A 23471-nucleotide genomic window follows, 5' to 3' on the forward strand; every position below is an offset into this window, starting at 1 on the left:
TCGAATGGAGAAGACCAGACATAAATAAAACAATTACTCAAATAAATATCAACAAGCTGTGGTAAATGCTACAGTGTTTGCTATGTGAGCGAATAACCTGAGAAACTGACTTAATCTGCCGGGTCAGGAGAGGCTCCCCTGGGAGGGGCATCTGGCTCAACTGTTGAGACACTGCTTGTTGGCGCCCACACCCCATACTGGAGTTCTGTCCCAGCTCGGCTTTCAGTTCTAGCTTCCTGCTACCGTGCACCCTGCCAGGCATAGTGACAGCTCCAAGAAAGTGGGTCTAAGCCACCCACACGGGAAACCCAAATTATGTTCCAGGCTGTTGGCTTCAGCTTGGCCCCGCCCTGGCTGTTGCAGGCATTTGGAGAGTGAACCAGCAGATTGAAGATCGATTTCTCTCTCTCCCTCTCTGCCTTTCAAGTAGAATGAAAATAAATGAGGGAAAAAAGGTCAAGCTGCCCTGAACTGAGTTGAGCTGGCAGAATGCAATGTTGGGCTTCCAAGCTAAGGCTCTCTCCTGACTGTGGCCGCCTGGTACATGCAATGCCATTGAGACACTTCCTGCGCACTGACCGTCTCAGCACTCTCCAGGGCTAGGTGATGTTTTGCCTTTGCCTTTCCCTGACAGCACCCGCTTAGTCTTCTGTCGGAATTATCTGTATCTCTTCTAGGTTGAATGGAAGCTTTGGATGGTGTGGTCGCTCAACCTCATTTTGATATCATAGAACTTGTGCCTTCGGCTTGGCTCAGTCAAGACACTTTGCCAGTGCCTCTTAAGCCTCTCATACTATGCATGGTATATACTGTCATACAAAGATGAAAAAAAAAAAAAAACCCATGAAGTAACAGCTTGATCAAGACATAACGCACATGCTGTATAATTCACCTAAAGGGTACAATTCAATGGTTCATAATATCTGAAGAGTTGGGCAACCCTCACTTCAATTTGAAAACAATTTAAAGATCCCATACCCATTACCGTCACTCCCCTTCTCCCCAAATTCCTCAGCATTAGGCAACCCCTAATATACTTTTTGTCTCCATGAATTTGTCTATTCTGGTCATTTCATATGTCTGGACTCATACCCTGTGTGGTCTTTTGTGACTGACTTCCACCTAGCATATTGTTCTCAAAGTTTATATACATTGTAGCATGCACCCAATAAATCACTCTTTGTGTTGCCCTATTGCATACATACTTTATTGTATGGATACACACCACATCTTATTTATCCCTTCAGCAGTTGATGGACATTTCGGTTGTTTTCAACTTCTATTACAAATAATTCTGATTTGAACATCTGTAACAAGGTTTTTTTTCACATAACACAAAATTAACCATTTTAAAGTGGGCGATTCAGGGCTGGCGCTATGGCGCAGTAGGTTAATCCATTTCCGATCCAGCTCTCTGCTATGGCCTGAGAAAGCAGAAGATGGCCCAAGTCCTTGGGCCCCCGCACCCGCTTGGGAGGCCCAGAAGGAGCTCCTGGCTTCAGATCGGCGCAGCTCCGGCCATTGCAGCCATTTGGGGAGTGAACCAGCAGAAGGAAGACCTTTCTCTCTGTCTCCCTCCTCACTGTCTGTAACTCTACCTCTCAAATAAAAATTTAAAAAAAATAAATAAATAAAGTGGGCGATTCAGTGGCATTCAGCGCATTCACAACCTCCATCTAGTTCCAAAACGTTTTGACTTGAGTCTAATACAAAACCTCATACCTGGGCTGGCACTGTGGTGCAGTGGGTTAAGTCTGCTTGCAGTGCTGGCATCCCATGTGGGAGCAGGTTCAAATCCCAGCTGCTCCACTTCCAATCTAGCTTTCTGCTAATGTGCTTGGGAAAGCAATGGAGGATGGCCCAAGTGTTTAGACCCCGGTACCCTCATGAGAGACACAAGAAGCTCCTGGCTCCTGGCTTCAGTCTGGCCCAGCCTGGCTGTTGTAGCCATTTGGGGAGTGAGCCGGCAGATGAAAGACCTGCTCTCTGTCTCTCCCTTTCTCTGTAACTCCTTCAAATAAATAAATGCTTAGAACAACAACAGCAACAAAAAGAAAACCTCTCATATCCATCCAGAAGTTACTTCCTATCGTGTCTTCCCTCTTCCTCAGAACCTGGTAATCACCCACTGGTTTGTTGGTTTTGTTTCTATGGATTTACCTGTTCTGGGCATTTTTGTGAGTCAGTGGAATCAGAATATGTGATCCTTTGGGTCTGGCTTCTTCCACGTTTTTGAGGCTCACACAGCTGGAGTGTGCACTCATGGTTCACTCCTTTTTTGGACTGAATAATATTTCATTGTTATGTCTATGCCACATTTTGTTCATTGACTCATCTGTTGAAGGACATTTGGGTTGTTTACACCTTGGGCTACTGGGAATAACGCTCCTGTGAGCAAACACACGCAGGGCTGGTTGGGTACCTGTTTTTATTGGTATCTGTGAATACCTAGGGGTAGAATTCCTGGGTCATGGGAACATCTTTGAGAACAGGAACTGGACAACGCCAAGAAGTTGTGGGGCTTATTAATTTTTTTGGTGAAAGCTGTGCTGCTGTTAACCAAGGAAAGGGCGAGACACTCAGAAGAGGAAGGGAAGGCGCAGGCTCTGCCAGCGAGACGCACTGCACAAACGCGGACTCCGGCTCTTGTTCGGCAGTGGACCTGCCACAGGAGTCTTTCTTGGTCCTGGTGAGTTGGGAAGCAAAATTATGGGAATGAAGTTAAGGCAAAGCGATGACTACTGACCACTCAGACACACAGCAACCAGGTTCACGGTTCTGGGGTCCGAGCCCCACAGCCGTCCACCCACCTCGCTTCCTGCAAGGTGGTCACGAAGGAGGTGCTGGAGACTTAGGACCTGCAGGCAGAGGACTATGAAGTCTCAGGCGCAGCAGGGGCTTCTTCCCTAAGGCCAGGAACAGGGGAGAGACAGCTTGCTTGTGGCTCCACGGTCACCCACGGTTTGGAGAATGTCGGGGTAATTTAACAAACCACTCTTTATACAGAATTGTCTCCTAAGGAGCTTGCACACAATTATCTTGGCAACTGCCGAGCACAGCTGGGGAAAACACACAAAAATATAAATCTTTCCAGTGAGGATTCAAGAGTAGAAGGGCCCCTATGGAAGCCACAGGACCACTACGGGCCCAGACCTTAAACAAGATGGTGGCCGGCACGGGGCCGCTCTATCTCGCCTGGCGGAACTCTATGGCGGGGCAGAGACGCAGAGTGGAGAGCGGCGAAGCCGAGGTGGGCGGACACCCGACCACACTAGTGCGCTAGGAAGAGCGGAGCGGAAAGGGAGCGCTCGCGCATGTGTGGAACTGGAGGGAAGCATTCCCAGACAAGGGGCCCACCCCACGGTGCGAGTTTTCAGAAACGTGTGAGCCGCCTAGGTCCAGTTAAAGCGAGGTGGGGCGTTTCCCCAGGCGCATGCGTCCTAGGCAAGACCAGCGATACTGTGGCGGCGTGGTCTTTTCAACGCCCGGCGTACAGACGACGTCTGAGGTGGAAGGGGCGTTTAGGATTCACAACACGCATGCGTCCTAAGACCGAGGCGTTTCCTTCAGAGGGTGTGGAGTGCAGAGCTCCTTTCTGCGCAGGCGCAGGGGCTGTCCGGTAGGGCGAGTGGTCTGTTCAGGGGAGGGAAGAGGGGGTTGAAGGGATTAAAAAACCGGGTGCGCCTGCGCGTTGCGGAAGGGTTGGAGGAGCCCAGGGTTTGCGAGGGGCGGGGTCACGTATGCGCGTCATGGGATGGGTAGGTGGGAGAGAGGGTGGAGATCGGGGAGGGCCTATGCGCTTGCGCAGTGCGGGGGTGGAGGGCGGAGGAGATAGATAGCACGCTTGCGCGGCTGTCACAGGGCTGCTTGGTTGGTCAGTGGGGAGTCGGCGCCTGCGTACTAAGACCCGTGTGCTGCAGCGGCGGCGGCGGTAGAGGCGGCGGCGGCGGCGGCAGCGGCAGCGGGCTCGGAGGCAGCGGTTGGGCTCGCGGCGAGCGGACCGGGTCGAGTCAGTGCGTTCGCGCGAGGTGAGAGCGGGCAGGGCGCGCCTGCGCGGAACCTCGGCTTGGGCCTGGGAGGAGAGATGGAACTGCGCGGGGGTCTGGGAGGGGGCAGAGGGGAGCGGCGGTCCGCCGCACGGGTTCCGGCGGAGAGCGGCGCGAGGTGCGGAGGGGCGCGGGCGCGCGCCCCGGTTGGCGCGCAGGGTGACGGTTGGGGCCGGCCCGGTGACGTTGGAGCGACGCAGGGCGGGGGACGGCGAGCCGCGAGGCCGCCACGCGGGAGAGGCCGCCAGGCGGCCACGCCGGGGCGAGGGCCCGGGGCCAGATCGGCCCGCCGGGACGGGCGTACCTGGGCGGTTGAGGACCGGACGCCGCGCGGCCACGTGAGGTGGGGGAGGGGGGCTATCCGGTGAGGGCATGTGGAGGGGCCCGGCGGCCGGCGGGGGGAGGGGAGGCGGCGTGGCTCCGGCCGGGCGCAGCCTTTGGGGAGGGGGGGTGGCCGCGGCACCGGAAGTGCCCCCCACAGAAGGCTGCCCTCGGGGTCGGAGGCCGCATGGCCGAACGTGGACCGGGGCCGCATGGCAGCGCGGGGACCCCTCCCCCCAGGTCCCGGCCACCGGAAGCCCCGGGCGGCCACATGGTGGGAGGGAGTCGGCAACCCGCGGCGCGGGGCGCTTGGTCCGCGCGGGCGTCCGAGCGAGCCTGGAGTTCGGAGGAGCCGGAGGAGCGCGAGGCCCGGGGCCTCATCACCGCTGCGGGCCCGCTGCGGACATATGTTAGCGCTCCCTGGCCTCAGGAGCCCTTCCTTGGAGCCTTTGCCCCAATCCTCCTGGGAGTGAGGCGGCCGGCCAGGTGTAAGAGGCCTGAGGAACGGGGAGAGCGAGGGCGATTGGCCAGCAGCCCAACTCTTGTCGGCCCGCGCCGACGGTGCCTTGAAGTCCCGGCAGAGGAGTTCCCCGGCGTGATACGTGCTCTTCACCTTGTCGCTGTCTTCCCCGCTGTGTCTGGTTTGGGAGCCCCTCCGTTTTAGCGTCCTTAACTCTGTACCAGTCTAGTGTAATTACTACTCACTACTACCAGCCTTTTGCTTTTCTTTTTATTGTCATTCACCACCCCCCACTCTCCTACTTTCTACTGACTGTACAGGCCTGGCCTGAAAAGCCGACAGGACCGAGGCATCCTGGGAAAAGTGGGAGGGCCCTCGAGGCGAGGCTGGTTCCTGGGTTCCCTTTGGGAACCGAGATCGAAGTGTTTGGCAGGGGATCGGTTAGGAGACAACTTTACTTTCTCTCCCTTGACTGCTTCTGCAAGTGCATGTTGGAGAGGTGGGAATCCCCCAAAGAGGCCTTGTGGTTTCCTGTACCAGTGACTGGCTTGTGTGTGGATAGGGGTGGGGGTGTAACAGAGACGGGTGGGGCCTTGTCCGATCTCCACCCCCCCATTAGCCCCGCCCTTAGCTGGCTCATGGCTGCTCACCTAATTATAGCCCTGGCTGCCTGTGAGGGGAAGAGGGGTGGCTGGTTTCAGTGGCAAGTAACACCTGAGTCCTCTGGGTCCCAGGAAGTAGGCCTTTCCTCCTCTGAGATGGGGTATCCCAGTTCCCTAGAGCCTTCCTTGCTCAAGCCTCCACTTTAGCTTTTATTTGTGGGGAGGGTTCAGCTATTCCCTCCTGACGGCACAGCAGTTCTGAAGTATATTTGGTCCCGGTTGGGATTTAATGCAGGAACTGTGACTTTATTTTAGGTGGGTTATGGAATAAAGGGTTGGGGGAAATGAAGCAATGCTTCCAGGCTGATGGGCTAGCTTGGAGGTCCTGTTAATCGCCATCCTTACTGACCCCAGTTCTCTTCTTGGCTCTAGTTGGACTCGAAACTTCTTAAAATGGCAGATGATTTGGACTTCGAGACAGGAGATGCAGGGGCCTCAGCCACCTTCCCAATGCAGTGCTCAGCATTACGTAAGAATGGCTTTGTGGTGCTCAAAGGCCGGCCATGTAAGATCGTCGAGATGTCTACTTCGAAGACTGGCAAGCATGGCCATGCCAAGGTTAGAATTTCACCTCTGCCCATCTTGCCTTCCCCACACACCACCTCCCTGGTTCCATGGGGCTCCTGGCAGCAGGCTGCCATTTCTCCTCGCCCTCTACTTCTAGTTCTTACTGTTTCATTCCTTTCGTGTAGTACTCAGCCCCTATACCAATACACATGCTTCTCCGTCCGCAGCCTCTTCGTGGGTACCCTCCTGTGCCCCGTCGCAGTTCCTCTCTTTCTTCATTTTTGGGCCAGTCTCGTCTCTTACTGTTCTTTATGCTCTGGCTGTTCAGCCTCTCCTTCCTTCCTTCCTGCATTTGTCTGTCTCTGGGCGCCCATAGGTGCTCATGGTTTCTCCCTGTGTACTTCGGAGCCTTGAAATCACCTTGCTACGCGGCGCCTTGGTCCTGCCGTTCCCTTTGGAACTCTGCAGAACTGAACTCCTCTACCTGCCGTGCCCACTCAGTTCCTTCGGCCTGGTTGCTTTCTTGGGTCTCAACATTCTTAACGCCTTACCTCAGACTTGCCCTCCTTTTCCTCTCATAAATTCAACCTGGTCCATCCTTGCTGAATTTCTTGCCGTTTTCTTCACTAGCAGGTTTTTCCATCTTCCTTGACTCTGTTGATCCTGGTTATCCCCTAACGTCTCGATGCTTCTCTATGCTCTTTTGATTTCCTTATGTCCTAACTCAATTCTTTTTGTTGATCCCCAAGTCCTTTTTTTCTTTTCACATTCTCTTCTGTTTTCTCAGCCTTTTTCTTTTTACCTTTTCTTTGCAAATTCTCAGCTCCTCATTTGGGGGTCCGGAAAACTCAAACTTTTCACTGGGTCACTTCCATTTCCCTAGACTGAGCGTCCTGTTTCTGTCAGTGCTTTATGGTAACTCCCGTCTGCCCTCGGGCTGTCTACCCCAACCTCAGGGGTAGGGTGGTCTTTAGCCTCGGGATTGTTTTTAGAGGCTTTGGTGTTTCTTTCCTGGGTGGACTGGTTCAATCCCAACTCCCCTAAACTTTGCCCTAACAATGCAGTCTCAGAAGCCAGGGACAGCTTGAGCTTTTATCTCCTCCATTGTAGAGTTTGGTTGGGTTTCTCTTTGTGATGCATACACACAGGTCCACCTGGTCGGTATTGACATCTTTACTGGGAAGAAATATGAAGATATCTGCCCGTCAACTCATAATATGGATGTCCCCAACATTAAAAGGAATGACTTCCAGGTATGTGGATGGTCAAGGGGAGTATAGGTCATAGGTTAGTGGGGGGTGGGGGTGGGGGTGCGATTGACCAGAGGAGCTTGTGCCAGGAGAGGAAGGAAGAACAGGAGGGTGTTGTCATCCCGGTTTGTCCCAGATCCTTTGATTTCAACCTACCTGGGCCTACCTCAGCTTCCTTTCCTATCTGCCCCCAGCTGATTGGCATCCAGGATGGGTACCTATCCCTGCTCCAGGACAGTGGGGAGGTGCGAGAGGACCTCCGTCTGCCTGAGGGAGACCTCGGCAAGGAGATCGAGCAGAAGTACGACTGTGGAGAAGAGATCCTGGTATGGGCACCCCCGCCCCTTGTGCTCAGCTCGCTCTCAGTGCTTCTCTCTCTGAGCACAGACACCTGACCGACCCCCTTGCTCCTCCAGATCACGGTGCTGTCTGCCATGACAGAGGAGGCAGCTGTTGCAATCAAGGCCATGGCAAAATAACTGGCTCCCAGGTGAGTGACAGACCCAGCTCCGGGTTGCCGCCCAGCCCTGCCCCAGCCCTTCTCCTGTTCTGTCTTATGTGGTTTCTCTCCTGTCTCCCACACAGGGTGGCGGTGGTGGCAGCAGCGATCCTTGAGCCTGCAGAGGCCCCTCCCCCAGCCTGGCCCAACTCTGGCCTGGCCCTCGGCTGGACTCCTACACAATTTATTTGACGTTTTATTTTGGTTTTCCTCCGCCCCTTCAATCTGTCGGGGAGCCCCTGCCCTTCCCCCAGCTCCCTTGGCCAAGAGCTAGTGAGCAGTGGCCTTGGTGAAGCTGCCCTCCTCTTCTCCCCTCGCACTACAGCCCTGGTGGGGGAGAGGGGGTGGGTGCTGCTTGTGGTTTAGTTTTTTTTTTTTTTTTAATTCAATCTGGAATCAGAAAGCTGTGGATTCTGGCAAATGGTCCTTGTGCCCAGCCCCTCCTCATCCCTGGTCTGGTCTCCTGTTCCTCAGCCTTTACCCTAAGCACCTTCCCCACAGACTGGGGACCAGCCCCTCCCCCGCCTGGGTCTCTCCTCAAACCCCTTCAGATGGGGAGGGAAGGGGAGGGGAGGGGACCTGCCCCCTCTTCAGGCATCTGGGAGGCCCTGCCCCCATGGGCTTCACCCTTTTCCTGCGGGCTCTCTTCCCCGACACATTTGTTAAAAATCAAACCTGAATAAAACTACAAGTTTAATATGAAGCACCCAACTCAGCTGCTTACTTGAATTGAATGGCTACTTGCTGACTGGAAAGTGTACCTGGAAGCCAGAAATAAACTGAACTCTGCTTCTGGGTTCATTGTCACCAACTGTCATCACTTGGACTTGCTGTGGACCTGCCAGCCTCCCCCTCCCCCCAGGCAGCCGTGGAATGCCCCACAGCTGGGTGGGGGCAACACAAACAGCAGCAGCAGGGCCATGGCAGGTAGAGTTTATTGGCCTGGGACACACAAGGGGGACCCTCACCCGTGGTGGGGTTGAAGAGACTCTCTGGTGGTCACTTGTGGTAGAAGCGTGGGTTCTGGCTGTGTTGGATGAAGGGGAGCCGAGGGCCGGGCTGGCTGGTAGCTGTAAAGCCTGACTGGTGGAGTGACAGGAGGGGTCTGTCAGTGGCCCCTTCTCCCTCCCACTCAGACCCTGACAAGCATCCCAGGGCAGAGCAGGGCGGGGGTCGTGGCCACTTGTCCTGACCTTTCCCTGCTGATCACCACCCTTACCTTTCCTGCTGGCTGCATCTGGACTGGGAGCTGGGGGGAGGCAAGGAGTCCAGGAGCTGGATGCAGAGCCTGGGGGTGCATGGGGCGCAGGGAAGACTGCAGAGAACAGAGTCAGGACCTGAGGTGTGCAGGGCTAACCTTGCACAGTCCTAACGCCACACCCCCTGCCCCAAGGGCTCCTCACAGTCCTGACCCACACCCCAGGACCCAGTACTCACAGAGTCTGAGAAGCCAGTCTGCTGGTTAGCATGTTCCATCTGCTTTTGCAAGGACAGGGCACCAGCAGGCTGTAGAAACCCTAAGTGGGGGACAGGGGCGTGTGAAATGACGTGAGAGTGAGGACGGGAGGGGCTGGAGCTAGGGCTCCCAGTGGGTGTCCTGGTCACCTGACTGGGTGGGCTGGAAGTGGCCATGCACGGCATAGGGCTGTGGCTGAGGCTGAGAGAGGTACTGCACTGCAGGAAACGCTGACGGTGCTGAGAAAGGCAAGAGGCACCGGCATCAGAACTCCAGCATTCCTTCCCGGTTCCCAGGAGGGGCCCCCTAGCACTCACCTCGGAGCTGCTGGCTGGGACTATAGGCTGGCTGGGTGGGCCCGTAGTGAGGCGGGGGCTGGGCAGTCCCGTAGGCACCGCCAGGACTGCCTTGGAATTGCCCGTGCTCTGGTGTCCCTGCAAAAGCTGCTGCGGAGCCCACGTAGTGCCGGGTCTAGGGAGGGGGGACGAGAGCTCCATGGAAACTGGAACACAAACTCCGGACTCGCGAGCTCTGCAGACGCGAGGTGTGCTTGGGATGCTTCTCACATCAAGTACGCCAGGGTGGGTGTAGCAGGGCAATGGGCCTGGGCCCACTCGCCCTGCTTTTCTCACCGTAAGCACTTGGGGTCCAAACATCTGTTTGGCTCTGTCAGCTGCCATGAGGGTGCCTGGGCGGCTGTGTCCTCCGGGGCTCCCTAGGAAGGAAGAGCAGCTTTGTGACGCTGGAGTGGGGGGCTGCCCTGCCCGGCAGGTGGGCCCCTCAGCCCTCACCCTGCATGCTGAGCAGGTGAGTTCCCGTGTGCACCGTCAGGCTCTGCTGGTAGGCAGCCGAGGTCAGCGTGGTCAGGTCGCTGGAGGGAAAGGAAAGCAGGTCAGAGCCAAGCACAGGAGCCCCTCGCCATCGAGCACCAGTGCCCTGTCCCCGCCCCGGTGCAGCCGGCCCCGTTCCCACTCTCGGCTCCCCGATCCCACCTCTGCTCCTTTCGCCTCCGTTTTTCTTCCTCGTGCAAAACCTTCTTGAGCTGCAGGAAGAGCTGGTGCTTCTCCTCCTGCAAGGCCAGAAGCTTCTCCTGCAGCTTCAGGATCTGGGGGGGAAGGAGAGGATGGAGGCGCGGCTGCCGCGGGAGGAGCCGGGCAGGGAGGTGGCGGTGCGTACTTGCTCCTTGGTCTCCTCCAGGGACATCCTCTCTTCCATTTCCTTCTTCTTCCTCCTCTCCTGCTCCTCCCTCATCTTCTGTTCCATCATCTTGTCCACCTCCTCTTCCTCTGCAGAAGGGGGGGGGGGAGCCCAACGTTAGCCACGCCAGTTACCCCGAGGCTCCTGCACGCTCCCTCCACCGCCACGGGACAGCCAGAGGGCGGCTTGATCAGGTGCTCTCCAAGGTCCTTCCCTGGAGCTTGGGAGCAGGTCTCTAACTCCCCGCACGACGTGGGGGTGTTCCTTCCCTCCTCTAACTCGGCCTCGCGCGCAGGGGTCGGCCCGTGGGCGGGGGCCGACCCTGGGCCAGCGCAGACACCCCGGGCGTGCGTCCTCCCACTGCGGCCCGGCTCACCCTGGCGCTTGCGCTCCCGCTCCATCATGATGTGCCGGTGGAGCGCCCTGGCCATGGCGTTGGAAAGCTTGGGGCGCTCCAGGAGCGCGGGCATGGTGCCGGTGGGGACGCTCGGGCCGTGGGCGCCCGGCTATGTCAGTGACTGCCAGACTTCGGGATGAGGCCTGCGGGGAGGCGGGAGCTCAGTGGGGGCCGTGGCCAGCCGCGGCGGAAGCCCGTCCGCCCGGCCCGCTCGCCGTCCGGGTCACGTGCGGCGGGAGCCCCTCGCTCGGTCTGGCCACAGACCCCGCTCCGCGGCGCGCCCCGGCGGCACCAAGGTCCCGGCTGGACGCTCCGGCCGCTCTCCTCCGCGGCCCGGGCCGCCCGCCCCTCCCTACCCGCCTTCTCGGCGCTCTCTCCGCGGCCCCGGCGCACCTCGGCCCCCGCTACGTCACATCCGGCGGCCGGGCCGAGTGCTTCCGGAGTCACGGCGGAGGCCGGCCTCGCGGGTTGGCCGAGGGAGAGGCGGAAGTGCACTGGGACGGGTGCCCGCGACGCCCAAACCTCGGCGCGGGGCGGCGGGGACAGAGAGGCTGAAGCGGATGCTAGGAGAGGGCGTTTATTGGCTCTTTAGAAATCAGTCAGTAACAACTGTACAGAGGGCCCCGTCGTCCTCGTGCCCGCCCGGCCCACGCCCGCCCGCCGGCCCCCGGAAAAGCAGCTTCATGTGGACACAGGGGGACTCCTGGGATTCACAGTAACCAGAAACAAAAACGGAAATAAATTAAGTGATATGGGGGAGGGGAGTAGTAGGGAGTCGTGTTCCCCAAATCAGTGCATGAAGAGGGGTCCCCTGGGCCCGGAGCTGGGCTCCCCGCAAGCTCCCCGCCATCAGAGGGAGTGTTCTGGGCCCCTGGACACGGAGGTGTGCTCCACTTCCCATCTGAATCTGAGAGCCTGTCTACACTGCAGTTCCTGCGCATCTGCCAACACTGAGCACCTGTGCATGCCATGAGTCACTGGAATGAGGTGGAGGCAGGCGTCACTCGGAGTCCGCGGGCCGAGACCCAGCTGTGCTTGTAGTAGTGGGGTCTCGCCCCTCATTCCACCCGTACCAGCAGGGCATAGAGGAGTATGGCCCCCTTCTCCTTAGTGACCCACTCAAGTTCGGCCGCGCCGAAGTGGGGGTCCGGAGGTTCTCTGTGTGCAGCGGAAGGGGGGCCCGGGGTGTAGGAGCCAGGGCGCACACACACCTGGAACGCCACCTGAGCCCGGTGTGTCCGCTGAGACTTGGGGTCCCGGAATCTGTCGGGCAAGAAGCAGAAACGGGAGTGAGGCCTCCGCCCCAGCCACACTTAGGGTTTGCTCCAAGGAAAAGGCCTTAGCTCCAGCTGTTCTGTCTACCCCAAAGGCTCTGCCTCCCACAGCCTGTCCGGCCACAACCCTCACTTCCCCTTCCTGTGACGCCTACCCTGCCCGCCCGATTTGAGAGGCAGAGACAGCGAGACAGACAGACAGAGCTCCCATGTGCTGGTCAGTCCTCAAATGCCCACAACAGCCAGGGCTGGGCCAGGACTGAAGCCAGGAGCTTAGGTCAATCCAGGTCTGCCCCAGGGGTGGCAGGAGCCCAGTCACTGGAGCCATCACTGCTGCCTCCCACGGTCTGCATCGGCAGGAGGCTGGGGCCAGGAGCGAGCCTGGAACTGACCCCAGGCACCGTGAGCCCCGAGATGACCCCTTGTAATGTGGCTGCTGCATCAGCATTTCCCATCCGCCTCACCCCACTCTCCTTCCTCTGTTTCCACAGTATTGACTCAGCACCTTTAAAAATACCAAAGGCTGGCCAGTGCCGCAGCTCACTAGGCTAATCCTCCGCCTGTGGCACTGGCACCCCAGGTTCTAGTCCCGGCCAGGGCGCCGGATTCTATCCCGGTTGCCCCTTTTCCAGGCCAGCTCTCTGCTGTGGCCCGGGAGTGCAGTGGAGGATGGCCCAGGTGCTTGGGCCCTGCACCCCATGGGAGACCAGGAGAAGCACCTGGCTCCTGGCTTCGGATCGGCATAGCGCGCCGGCCGTAGCAGCCATTGGGTGGGTGAACCAACAGAAAAGGAAGACCTTTCTCTCTGTCTCTCTCTCTCACTGTCTAACTCTGCCTGTCAAAAACCAAACAAACAAAAACTAAAGGCTTATTTTGTCAGCATCCTGCAGAGACGATTTAGGCTCCACAGAGCAAGGTTCCCTTCGTCCATTTATGATCACCAAATGCAGAAAGGACCGAGGTGCAGCCCAAGCAACTGACAAGACGCAGCGAGGGAAGGGGCCCTGGGGCCCTGCAGTCTCCACACCCCGCCCGTGTACTCACTGCACTTTGGAGGCCAGGGTCTCGGCCCCGGCGTACTGAAGGGAAGGGGAAAGCATCACTGGAGGGGGCTGCTCTTCCCGGGGAGGGGCACAATTCTCGCCGGGCTCCTCAAACCCTACCCCGGGCTCTCCCTTCAAGGGCCGGCAGCTCAGGATGGAGGCAGTGCCTGCGAGGAGAGCTGGGTCAGGACAGCCCCTTCTCCCCTCTCCCTGCCTTCCCCCACTCCACAGTACCTGCTCCCAGCTCCCCTCGGTCCAGCACTCTCCGCACCGCTGCCACGTTGCTCCCGTGATACGCCATGTGCCACTTCTTAGTTAGCGTCCCAGCCTCCAGGCGGGGATTCACCCTGGGAGGTGGACAGACATGGCAGACAGGACCAAGGTCATAGCTCTCCAAGGTCATCCCCTGGACAGGAAGCTCTAGCACTATTCCATGTACCCTCCTGGGACTCTCTCAAGGGTGACACAGCACAGTAGGGGAAAGGCACGACCGTGTCCCGTTTGTACCTGAGGTTGAACCTGCACCAGCCAAAGGGCAGGGCGTACTCCCTGGGGGGCTCCCCTCTGCGCCTGTGGGCCTCGTCTCCTCGAAGCTTCCGGCAAGACTCACAGTAGCACAGGCTACGCTTAGGTGGAGGCATGAAGTAGTCCTCTGTGGGGAGTGAGTGGCAGGCTTGGTGCTGTGGCAGCCGACCGTGCTGTAGCCCTGCAGCCGGTCTCCAGGCTCGGCACGGCCCCGGCCCGGCTCTGGGGATGAGAGTTCTGGGGGACTGGGACTCACCAGGAAGCAGCAGCAGTTCTTGGAAGCGGGAGCAAAGGGCGTGGTACTCGCAGCTCTTTAGGGGGTTGGCAGTGGGCGGTGGACCCCAGCATACGCTCTCTTTGATACCTGAGGGGGCAGAGGGGGCACGGGTCACAGGAGCTGGGGCTGGAAGGTGGGGGAAGGGAAGTGAGCGGAGGATCCTGGTCCCTTCAGGCTGGCGCACCGTCCACCATGTCAGCTTTCTCCATGTCCCCTTGGGTTCCGGCACTCTTCCCACTGGTGGCCCCTGGTTCAGGGCTCACGATTGTCACCTGCAGGGAAGAAGGGTGGTCAGCCAAGGCTCCATCAGCCCCCGGGGCCTGGCGATCCCCTCTGTGACCCCCCTCCAGTCTCCCGCCTGCACTGCCACTCACCTGCTCGCACTGCCCGTAGAGGTCCACGAGCGCATGGCAGGGCTGGGGCACGTCTGGCACGGCCACGCCGTGGTCCACCCCATTGACGTGGAGATGCAGCCCCCCAGAGCTGTCCAGCCGCAGTCCCAGTACGGTGCCTTCGGGACATGTGTCCAGGTTTGGCCCAAACTTCTCACAGATCTGGGAGGAGAGACCTGCTGTCTTCCAGAGATCAGACTCCCACCTGCAGCAGCCACCCCGCCCTGCAGCCTGCCACTGGTCGCCCCTCCCTGGGATGGCTCCCAACCCTCCCCGCTCTCTGAGCTCTGCTCCCACGGTGGTTACCTAGAGGCCCCTCCCTGCTCCCCACTGCAGCTGCTCAGTGGCAGGGTACAGGCCTGAAACTGAGCTGACGGCACTCACACCCTTGCCCACCCCCTGCCATCCCACTTCAGACCTGCACTCCTTCCTCCAGGGCCACCCCTCCCTCCTTGGAGACCTGGCCGCCTTCACTCTCCCTGGCTCCCTGCTCACCTTGAGACCGTTGTGGAAGACGCCGCGGCCCCGCAGCAGCCAGGCTGCCCGTTTGAGGGCACAGGCAGAAGCAGGGAAGTTGAGCCTCTCGGGTGGGCAGGTGATGACGCCCAGGACGAGAGAAGACGTCCACTGTCTGTTCAGGAAGTCTATCCGCACCTGGGGGAGACAGGACTACTCGAAACCCCTCCTCCCACCTAGCAGGATGGGGCGGGCATTCTGCACCTGCCAGGGCGTGGCCTGGGAAGCCACCCTTTCTGATGCAGGGGCCAGAAGCTGCTTTCTCCTGGAAGCCATGGTCTGGCTGTGTCTCTCAGGGGCTTCCTCCACTTTCCACTTGCAGCAGAAAGCCCTCCTCCCAGGTATCTCCCTCGGACGCCCAGCCCCGCCCTGCATTTGGTGGGAACTAATTTTCAGCCCCATTACAGACAGGAACAAAAGCCCAGGCAGCTCATCCAGGGGCTTGCCTTTCACTTTTCTCCTGGAAAGGCCTCTCTCCAGGAGGGCTGGCCCTGGGTTGCCCTGGACTGGGAGGAGCTGGCAGGAGGCAGGGCCCACCTGGACCAGCAGCTGGGGAATGAGGGGCTGGCTGATGACCACAATGCCCTGATTATAGCTGGCCACCCGCGTGGCTGTCCGATTCCCGTTGGACAGGAGGATATTCTTCCCATGGTTCTCCAGGAACTCGAGTGCTGTGGGCACAACATCCACTTGATCCTGACCCTGGGGCAGAGGAAGAGACTGAACTGCATGGGTTGCTGAAGTCACGACCAACCCACTGTGGGGGTTTACCCAGAGCTCAAGGACAAGGCCTCTGCCGGACCATCAGAGGAGCCAAGAAAGGCCAGGCATCCAATGGCTGCCCACTGCCCGTCCGCATGCCCAGTAGGCCCCACACAGCCTCTTACTCCCAGGCCATGCTCCTCGCCTTCGTCATCTTCCTCGACCTCACTGCCGGTATCCGAGCTGGGGGAAGGAGGCTGGGTGCCTTCTGACTCCTCCAGCCGGGTAGAACTGACAATGGAGACACAGCGCACTGGCCCATAGAGATCCAACACAGCCCACACGTTCTGCAGGCACACAGGACCCAGAAAACCAGAGATCAGAGGAAGGCCCCAACTCAGGAGCCCATCCTGGAACCCGAGGACGCTCTCCGGTCTACCTTGGCGATGCCAGTCGCTGCAGGCCCCATATCCTCTCCATCTACCAGGATGTGCATTGTGTCGTCGGCCCCCCGGCGAATACCCACACGGCTGCCCACCTAGGACCGATGTGGGACAGGGCAGATGCTCAGCCCACCTCCCTGCCACCCCCACTCCCAAGCCCTCCCAGTCCCCGGAGCCAGCTGCTTCACCCCCAGCCTCTCTAGGTTCCGGCCATAGTTCATCCTCTGCAGCTGCCCGTCACGCCTCACTTCACAGCTGGACACCATCCAGGTGGTCTTCGTCCGGAGCTCTGGCAGGGAGGGAGGCAGCCCGGGGCCACCGCCTGCCCCAGGCCCCATCTCCCCTGGGGCTAGTGTGGTCAGTCCCAGCCGGAGGGACCCCGCCCACTTTTCATCCAGCTCTTCCACTTTGACCTGCGTGAGAGACAGCATCAGCTGGCCCTGCCGTGCTGCCCGCGGCGCCCACTGTCCCACCTGCACAGCCCACCTCAAAGACTTCCTCAGCCTTGAGCTCCTTGGTGCTGAAGACGAGGCCGTGAGCATAGCCAGCCGCCCGCACGGCCCTCGTGCCGTCCTCCTCCAGGGTGACGTTCTTGCCACAGGTACTATGGAATCGGTGAGCCACACCAGCCACTGTGAAAGACGGCACCAGGGAAGGGGTAGGACTGGGGCTGCAGGCTTCACGCGAGACACAGGGCAGAGCCTTCAGATGAAGTGGGAAGTGGACACAAAGGGCCCCCTCTGCCACTACTCCTTAGAGCCCCAACACCTTTACACCACCCGTGCCCACACCTGGCACGCCCAGGCCACGGTGTCAGGCTCTGTGTACCAGGCATAACCTCCCCCACTTGACAGCGTGCCACTGTGGGCTGTGCCTGCGGCACCCCCAGGGCCCACAGCAGGAAAGCAGAGCCTGCAGCCCCCTCCCTGCCACTGCACCTGGGGAATGCAGGGGGAAGGACTTCTCGGTGGCGCTGTTGCTGGTCGCCAGGCTGTTGTCCATGGGGCCGGTGGCGTTAGTGATGGACACTTGCACACACTGGCCATAGAGATCCACGACTGCATACACCTCTGGACGGCAGAGGAAGCCACGGTCAGACGCCCGAGGTCTGGGATGCACGGCCTGAGGGTGCAGGCCCAAAGCCACAGAGTAGTCACCTTTACCCGGAGGCAAGCCTGAGCAGGCGGCGCCTTGATCCTGGCCGTTGATGAAGTAGTGCAGGTCGCCCTTGGCGGTGCGCATCATGCCGATGCGCGCCCCCGTGCCCAGCGCGTCCAGGTCACACCCGTAGTTGTTGCGCATCGTGTTGCCGTCTTGCATGATGGCGGTGCCGCTGCAGGGACGGCAGGAGTGTGTTCAGCCTCCCAGCCTCATCCCCACACTGGCCCCCGCTCAGTCCCTGCTGGTCAGACCCAGACTGGGGTCTTGGTCTGGGCCAGAAGCCCCATCCTGAGGTCCCCCAGGGCAAAGCAGAAACCATCCTACAAGGAAGAAAGATCGAGTTCCTGTAGGGCTAGGCAGGGCTTCTGTGACAGAAGGGACCGCCAGTCCCCTGGCTCTGCCCCTCCCAGCCGGCTCCATTCAGCCTCCCCTCAGCTGCTCTTAAAAGTAGGAAGCCTGGGGTTGGTGCTACAGCATCAAAGGCTAAGCCTCAGCCTGCAGTACTGGCAGGCTGCTCCTCTTCCAATCCAGCTCCCTGCTAAGACCTGGGAAAGCAGCGAAGGATGGCCCAAGTGCTTGGGACCCTGTACCTGCATGGGCGACCCGGAGGAAGCTCCTGGCTTCTGGCTTCAGCCTGGCCCAGCCCCAGCCGTTGCGACCATTTAGGGACTGAACCAGCGGATGGAAGACCTCTCTCACTTTCTCTCCCCCTCTCTCTGTAACTCTGCCTCTCACATAAATAAATATATAAATAAATCTTTAAAAAAAAAAAAAGGCAGGAAGCCCAACCTCAGCATCCACGTATCATAGTCAATGTCGGTCATCGTGTTGGGGAACTCCAGGTCTTCAGGCCGAATAGCAGTCACTCCTGGGGAGGAGGCAGGAACTGGTCAGCACTGACCCCGAGGCCACAGGCCCCAGGACCCCCCAGCACTCACACAGATGTCCCTCACCTGCCTCAATGGAGCCTGACCAGCGGTCCACCATCTTCTGAATGACAATTTCAAAAAGCTCTCCGTCGCGCAGGGCCCTGCCGAGGAGGCGGCAGTGAGAGAGGCCCTGGGGAGGCTGAGGCGGGGCCGCGGGAAGCAGGAGCGCCAGCGCGCAGACTGACCGGTTGGAGATGACGATGGCGTCGTTGAACTCGCTGCGGCAGTTGTGGCGCAGCGCGGTGCGGCCGCCGTTGGTGATGACGGCGTTACTGCCGTGCAGCTGGTGGAAGCGCAGGTCAGAGCCCCCGGCCCCTGACGACGGAGAGCTCGGGGACACCTGGTTGTTCCCCTCAGGGAGGGGCTCAGGAACCGGGGGCACCTCTGCAAGAGTGGACGTCACCCGTCGGGTTGCCAGGTGTCTCTAAGGCCTCCCAAGGCCACCCCAAGCCCCTGCCCAGCGCTGCCCGGCCCTCACCCACGTCATCCACGATGGTGGCCTGGGCTGCCTGGCCGTAGAGATCAACGACGGCATAGACGCCGGGAGGCACGTTCCAGGCGGCGGGGCCCTGAGTCATCCCGTTGACGAAGAAGTGGAGCGTCCCGTCCTCCCGCCGCACCACGCCCACCGTGTCCCCTGCCTTGGAAGAAGGGGGGCTAGAGTGAGGAGTCAGGCGGAGTTCCTGCCTGGGCTGGTCCTGCATCGGCCCCCCTCGCCTGCCTCCCCTGCTGCTGTGCCCAGATAGGACCCTCACTCTCCCACCTTGAGGCGGTCCAGGTTGTGCCCATACTCGTCCAGGATGGTCGTCCCGTTGTGCATCACCCCGTTCCCGGTCATCATCCAGGTCCCTAGGGGGATGAGGAGTGGCAGAGGACACGAGAGGGAAGGCGGGGCCTCTCTCCTCTGCATGGCAGCCCCCGCAGAACAGCTCTGCCCTGCCCACTGGGTGCTCCCCAGCCACTAGATGAGGATGAGGGTCAGGGCTTCGGGGACAGCTTCCTCCCTGGGACCCCACCTTGGCCCTGGCCTTCTCGGGAGCTCACCAGAGCGCAGGTTGGTCATGGTGGAGGGCAACTGGAGATAGGCAGGGTTGTGAGTGGTGACGCCAATCTCAATGGAGCCAGCCCATTTGTCCACCATCTTGTCAATGCGCACCTGGAACACCTCTCCATCCCGCAGGGCTCTGCTGCTGAGTACCACGCCATGATTGAAGTCGTCGGTGGCACTGAGGGCACAGCACATGGGGAGTCAGATCCCAACACTCGGTGTCAAGGCTTCCCCCAGTGACGCCCGCCAGCCCCAGCCAACCAACTGAACCTCCCACTGCGGGAGGCGCCCCACTCTCCTGTCCAAAACGCCCCAGACCCGACTCCCTCTGCCTCTCACTTGTCCAGCCACCCCCTCTCCAGTCCCATTAGAGCCCCTTCTGCAGGCTTCTCCCCACCCCGTGGGCCATACTGGGGCCTCAGGGCAGTGCGTCCCTCGTGGGTGATGGCTGCCTTCTGTCCACAGTTAGGGTGGAAGAGCAGGCGCTCGGGTTCCGCCTGGGCGGCAGGAGCGGTTCGGCGGAGGGCGCCCTCGGGGGACAGTGCCCGCAGGATGGCATTGTTGCGGCGGAGACGGTCGCTGTGGTTATTATTGTGGACAATGGTCACCTTCACTGCCATCCCGTACAAATCCACCACACCGTACACCACTGGGGGCGTCAGCGGGGTGGCCACACCTGTGCAGTGGAGAACGGGGGGAGGGGAGTCAACCACGGGGAAACCGAGCACCCACAAGAGGCAGGAGGCTGAGGTCCTGACCCTATGCTCCCCGTCCGGCTGAAAGCTCTGGCCCAACAGCACCTGCGAGCAGCCCCTCACCCTGGTCGATGCCATTGATGAAGAAGTGCAGGGCAGAGTTGGACTTCCTCGTGAGGCCGATGTGGTCTCCCTCCTATTCAAAGCAGAAAAGCCGTGAGCCTGGAATCTACCCACCGTCAGGCCCCAGAACAGCGCTGGGCCTTGCTGCCACCCCCTCCACAGGACAGCAGCTCCCAGAGATGTCCACGCTAGCCTCAGATCACCCTGGGGCACAGGAGGACAGGTGCCCGGGCCCTGTTCTCCACACATGGCCACGTCTGCAGTTCCTGAACACTCAGTGCAAGTCAGGCGCTGAGTTAAACCGTCTTACGGGCGTCAACTCCCTCAAACCTCAACCTATAAAATACGTGCTGCGCTGTGAACAGCCTCATTTTAGAGGCTGCCGGGCAACCCCACCTCCTCAGAAGGAACCTCAGTTCTGGGTCAGAGACCACTGAATGCATGGCGGCCAGCCAGGGACACAGAATCCCCGCGTCGCCCAGGAGGGCGGCCGGAGGCTCTGGGCCCCGCGCACCTGCAGCTCATCCAGACTGAACTCGCAGTACTCGCGGCGGGTGCCTTTGCCGTTGGTGAGGATCCCACAGCCGCTCATCATGATGGTGCCTGGTGCGGGAGGTGGACGCCCTGGTTAGGACACAGGCTTCTTCCCCTCAGGAAACCCCAGGCCTGCGCCTCCACCCCTGCCAGTGCGGGCACCTGACTGCAGGTTGGTCATGGTGGCTGGGTACTCCAGACTGTTGGGGTTGTGCGTGGTGACACCGATCTCGATGGATCCCGACCACTTATCTACAAGCTTGTCGATGCGGATCTGGGGTCCAGTGACAGCGGAAGGGAAGACCAGGGAATGTAAATACAGAGGAGGGGCCCCAGGCCTTGGTTCTTCCCAGAGCACGCCCTCCTTCCCCACCCCTCTGCCAGCACCTCCCTCCCTATCCAGCCCCATCTTCAGCTCCCAGAGGGTGAGGCGCTGGCCAAACCCCAGGGTTTGCACACCTCAAACATTTCATTGTCCCGCAGCGGGCGGTTCGTCATGACGACCCCGTTGTTGAACTCATCCAGGGGCCGCCGCCGCTCAGCTGTCTTGTTGTTGTTGCTGAGTTTGATGAGGGTCCCACACTTCTCGTGAAAGAGCAGGGCGTCATTGGAAGTGAGGATGGGCGAGGTGGCAGCGCCGCTGGATGCCAGCCCTTCCCCTGCCGGGGGAGAGCTCAGGTTCACGTTCAGGAGCCCCCCGTTGTAGGCAGACAGGATGGTGTTGCTCACCACCTCCGACAGCTCCATGCTGGCAAAGTCTACAGCAGCAGGACGGAGGAAGGACAGCGCGATGAGACCGCGCCCTTGGGCTTGGCGCCCTCTCTCCCTGGCCCTGTCCTGCGGCCCCTCCCCTGTCCACCTCACTGCCCACTTCCCCTCCCAGGGCTTCCCCGAAGCCCTCACCATTATGCGAGTCAAGGCTGTTAGGAAACGTCTCCGGCCGGGCCTGCGCTGGGGACACCATGAAGGCTGGGGACCAGGTGGGAGGGGAGGGGAATAAGGGTTCAGTCCCTGCACCAGGGCCCACAGACAGGAGACCCCCTCCTTGAGCCCCTGCTCTCTGCAGGGATCTGAAGGGCCCTGCCCACACCCGGCCTCACCTGTCACTACAAGTCTCCCACCTGAGCTACTCCCGCAGCCCCACCCCTCCGCCGCGGCCCTGGCTGCGTTCTTACCTTCATCCCCGGAGGTTCCCTGTTCAGCCAAGGCGGGATCTTCAGAGGGGGCTGAGGGCTCGAGGGGAGGGGTGGGGAGGGGAGCAGGGGGACAGAAGCCTGGCTCAGGGGGCAGCACAGTGATCTGGGTGCACTTGCCATAAAGGTCCACGACAGCCCAGACCCGAGCGGGCAGGCCTGTGGCAGCCACGCCACAATCCCGCCCGTTCACCCAGAGCCGCAGCTCCCCCGCAGCCGTGCGTTCCACGCCCACACGGTCCCCTTCGCCAAGCTGGTCCAGGTCCTGGCCGTACTCCTCCAGCACGGAGCGTCCGTCCCTCAGCACCGAGCAGCCTGACACTACCCACGAACCCCCCTTCAGTCCCGTGGCGCTGCTTGGGAAGTCCAGCACGCTGGGGTCCAGCGCCGTCACCCCGATCTCAATGGAGCCGCTCCAGGAGTTGACCTGTGTGTGTGACAAAGGCAGCGGATAGAGGCCCAGGGTGGGCCATCAGTGGGTCCCCAATGGCTGGAAAACCACACCCCACAGGCCTTTGTATCCCCTTCTTCCTATCCTTCGGCTCACTGGCTTTCCCTCTCTGAGATGCTGATCCAGACACGCAAACCCATGAGGCATTTCCCACTCTGCCTCAGTCATCGTTAGGGTCTGCTCTCCTCCAGACCCTGCGTGTCCTAGGGTGCTCGGGGTCTACCCCACTCTTCCCCGCCCCCTCCCGCGTAGGCTCAAGTTCCCAGCCAGCCTCCTAGCTGGCCCAGGTCACCCTCCTCCCTCGGGCCTCCTTCTCTCCAGGCTCCGCCCAGAATCTCCTCCCAGATTTTCTCACACACACCTGCCTCGCCCGGGTCCTCTTCACCCATCTCTCTGGCCCTACCTGTGAGTTCCCCCCTCCGATGCTTAGTCCTTGTCTTGGGATCTCTCTTCTCTTCCCAGCACATCTCTGCATCCCCCACCCCCAAAAAGCTGCTCCAAGGAGGCTGCTCCCTAGTCATTCTACCGGCGAGCCCCCGTGCCCCCCTCCACTTCTGCTCCTGTTTCTTCCTTCGGACTGGACGTCCCTGCTCGCTCCCTGTGCATCGCCCGGTGCTCTACGGCCTGTCGCTTCCCTGTCAGTACCCAGCGACGTGGGCTGCCCTGGCTACCCCGCCCCGTTCTCCCTCTGGTCCCCTCCCACTCCTTCACATCTCGGTTCCGCCGCCCCGGCTCTGCACCTTGCGGTCGATGCGGACGGTGAAGACGCGTCCATCGCGCAAGGGTTCTCGGCTCAACACCAGGCCGTGGTTAAACTCCTGGCCCGGCTGCTGCCGCCGCGCTGTACGCCCACAGGCCGACAGGCTCACCAAGCGCCCAGTGCGCGGGTGCAGCTCCGCGCCGCTGCCGAGACCCCCGCTGGACCCCGGTCCCGGGCCGCTCCCGCCGGGGCCCGCCCCGCCCCCGCCCGGCCCCGGCCCGGGGCCCCCACTCCCACCCGACCCCGCCGCCATCGCCGCTGACACCGGGGCCGCGCGACAGTCGCGCTTGGCGGCACCGTGGCAACCGCGGTAGACGGACACCCTGAGGGAATACGACCCGGGGCTGGGGCCAGAAACGCTTTACGGCACAGCCGGGCAACGAAGCACCTCCGGCTAAGGAACTAAGGACTACAACGGTGGGAACAGAAAGGACGACGGGGTCGGGGCGGGCTGCTTTACGGCAAGGCGCGATGACAGTGTCTCTGAGAGGAGTGAGGACTTGGGGAGGGCGCTTTTGCGACAGTGAAAGGAGGATACGCCTGTCGCAGGCATCTTTACGACGGAGGGCATGCTGGCGCCCAGCTTCAGCTTTGCGACGACCGCATTGTC

The 23471-nt window shown here is 60.4% G+C and overlaps 3 protein-coding genes and 1 long non-coding RNA gene across 21 annotated transcripts; 1 reads left to right on the forward strand and 3 right to left on the reverse strand.

Annotated features, from left to right (window-relative positions):
- Positions 1–2411: 2411 nt before the first annotated feature.
- On the reverse strand, positions 2412–3292 carry LOC149121235 (uncharacterized). Its single transcript, XR_016224275.1, has 3 exons — positions 3154–3292; positions 2811–3059; positions 2412–2686 (listed from the first exon to the last, which is right to left on the reverse strand). It is a non-coding gene; the product is annotated as an uncharacterized LOC149121235 (long non-coding RNA).
- Positions 3293–3478: 186 nt separating this feature from the next.
- On the forward strand, positions 3479–8448 carry EIF5A (eukaryotic translation initiation factor 5A). Of its 5 annotated transcripts, none has more exons than XM_070061327.2 (6): positions 3479–3619; positions 5862–6047; positions 7145–7249; positions 7441–7572; positions 7663–7736; positions 7832–8448. In XM_070061327.2, the coding sequence occupies exons 2-5, from the start codon at positions 5883–5885 to the stop codon at positions 7723–7725; spliced, it is 465 nt and encodes a 154-aa protein (XP_069917428.1). In that variant the 5' UTR covers positions 3479–3619; positions 5862–5882; the 3' UTR covers positions 7726–7736; positions 7832–8448. The 5 variants fall into 5 exon arrangements, with proteins under 5 accessions (XP_069917428.1, XP_051681219.1, XP_089174449.1 ...); XM_051825259.3 differs by lacking the exon at positions 3479–3619 and adding an exon at positions 3898–4028; XM_089318322.1 differs by lacking the exon at positions 3479–3619 and adding an exon at positions 4079–4164.
- Positions 7829–11324, reverse strand: GPS2 (G protein pathway suppressor 2). Of its 9 annotated transcripts, none has more exons than XM_008270804.5 (11): positions 11189–11324; positions 10775–10938; positions 10378–10487; positions 10194–10306; positions 9993–10072; positions 9834–9916; positions 9519–9672; positions 9351–9440; positions 9183–9262; positions 8965–9060; positions 7829–8824 (listed from the first exon to the last, which is right to left on the reverse strand). In XM_008270804.5, exons 2-11 carry the CDS (start codon positions 10866–10868, stop codon positions 8483–8485), a joined length of 1242 nt encoding a protein of 413 aa, XP_008269026.1. In that variant the 5' UTR covers positions 10869–10938; positions 11189–11324; the 3' UTR covers positions 7829–8482. The 9 variants fall into 9 exon arrangements, with proteins under 9 accessions (XP_008269026.1, XP_008269025.1, XP_008269024.1 ...); XM_008270803.5 differs by having other exon boundaries at positions 11156–11240; XM_008270802.5 differs by having other exon boundaries at positions 11060–11198.
- Positions 11325–11356: 32 nt separating this feature from the next.
- On the reverse strand, positions 11357–23222 carry NEURL4 (neuralized E3 ubiquitin protein ligase 4). 6 transcript variants are annotated; one of them, XR_007911407.3, is made up of 29 exons: positions 22842–23222; positions 21633–22077; positions 21361–21426; positions 20917–21215; positions 20620–20731; positions 20438–20526; positions 19924–19996; positions 19517–19781; positions 19102–19283; positions 18821–18906; positions 18536–18698; positions 18243–18441; positions 18082–18158; positions 17918–17996; positions 17125–17300; positions 16906–17037; positions 16454–16599; positions 16156–16380; positions 15964–16062; positions 15710–15871; positions 15360–15524; positions 14802–14960; positions 14289–14482; positions 14099–14186; positions 13894–14001; positions 13620–13764; positions 13347–13459; positions 13114–13279; positions 11357–12058 (listed from the first exon to the last, which is right to left on the reverse strand). XR_007911407.3 is itself a non-coding variant. In XM_002718810.6 (29 exons), exons 1-29 carry the CDS (start codon positions 23112–23114, stop codon positions 11854–11856), a joined length of 4671 nt encoding a protein of 1556 aa, XP_002718856.2. In that variant the 5' UTR covers positions 23115–23208; the 3' UTR covers positions 11357–11853. The 6 variants fall into 6 exon arrangements, 5 of the variants coding, with proteins under 5 accessions (XP_002718856.2, XP_008269013.2, XP_008269015.2 ...); XM_002718810.6 differs by having other exon boundaries at positions 14289–14468; positions 17131–17300; positions 22842–23208; XM_008270791.5 differs by having other exon boundaries at positions 14289–14468; positions 22842–23207.
- Positions 23223–23471: the final 249 nt, after the last annotated feature.

The sequence above is a fragment of the Oryctolagus cuniculus genome, chromosome 17 (genome assembly GCF_051225735.1).
Source record: "Oryctolagus cuniculus isolate XC-2025 breed Fujian yellow rabbit chromosome 17, ASM5122573v1, whole genome shotgun sequence".
NCBI lineage: Eukaryota > Metazoa > Chordata > Mammalia > Lagomorpha > Leporidae > Oryctolagus > Oryctolagus cuniculus.

Excerpts from the sequence above, each read along its gene's own strand:
- EIF5A (XM_070061327.2), top strand. The coding sequence starts at position 5,883 with ATGGCAGATGATTTGGACTTCGAGACAGGAGATGCAGGGGCCTCAGCC. Across the intron at positions 6,048-7,144 it reads GCAAGCATGGCCATGCCAAG|GTCCACCTGGTCGGTATTGA; the intron begins GTTAGAATTTCA and ends GCATACACACAG. Across the intron at positions 7,573-7,662 it reads ACTGTGGAGAAGAGATCCTG|ATCACGGTGCTGTCTGCCAT; the intron begins GTATGGGCACCC and ends TTGCTCCTCCAG.
- GPS2 (XM_008270804.5), bottom strand. The coding sequence starts at position 10,868 with ATGCCCGCGCTCCTGGAGCGCCCCAAGCTTTCCAACGCCATGGCCAGG. Across the intron at positions 9,917-9,992 it reads TCACCTGCTCAGCATGCAGG|GGAGCCCCGGAGGACACAGC; the intron begins GTGAGGGCTGAG and ends CTTCCTTCCTAG. Across the intron at positions 9,441-9,518 it reads TCCCAGCCAGCAGCTCCGAG|CACCGTCAGCGTTTCCTGCA; the intron begins GTGAGTGCTAGG and ends TGCCTTTCTCAG.
- NEURL4 (XM_008270791.5), bottom strand. The coding sequence starts at position 23,114 with ATGGCGGCGGGGTCGGGTGGGAGTGGGGGCCCCGGGCCGGGGCCGGGC. Across the intron at positions 18,159-18,242 it reads GCCATCGTCATCTCCAACCG|GGCCCTGCGCGACGGAGAGC; the intron begins GTCAGTCTGCGC and ends CCTCCTCGGCAG. Across the intron at positions 16,600-16,905 it reads CTTCCCCCTGCATTCCCCAG|TGGCTGGTGTGGCTCACCGA; the intron begins GTGCAGTGGCAG and ends CGTCTTTCACAG.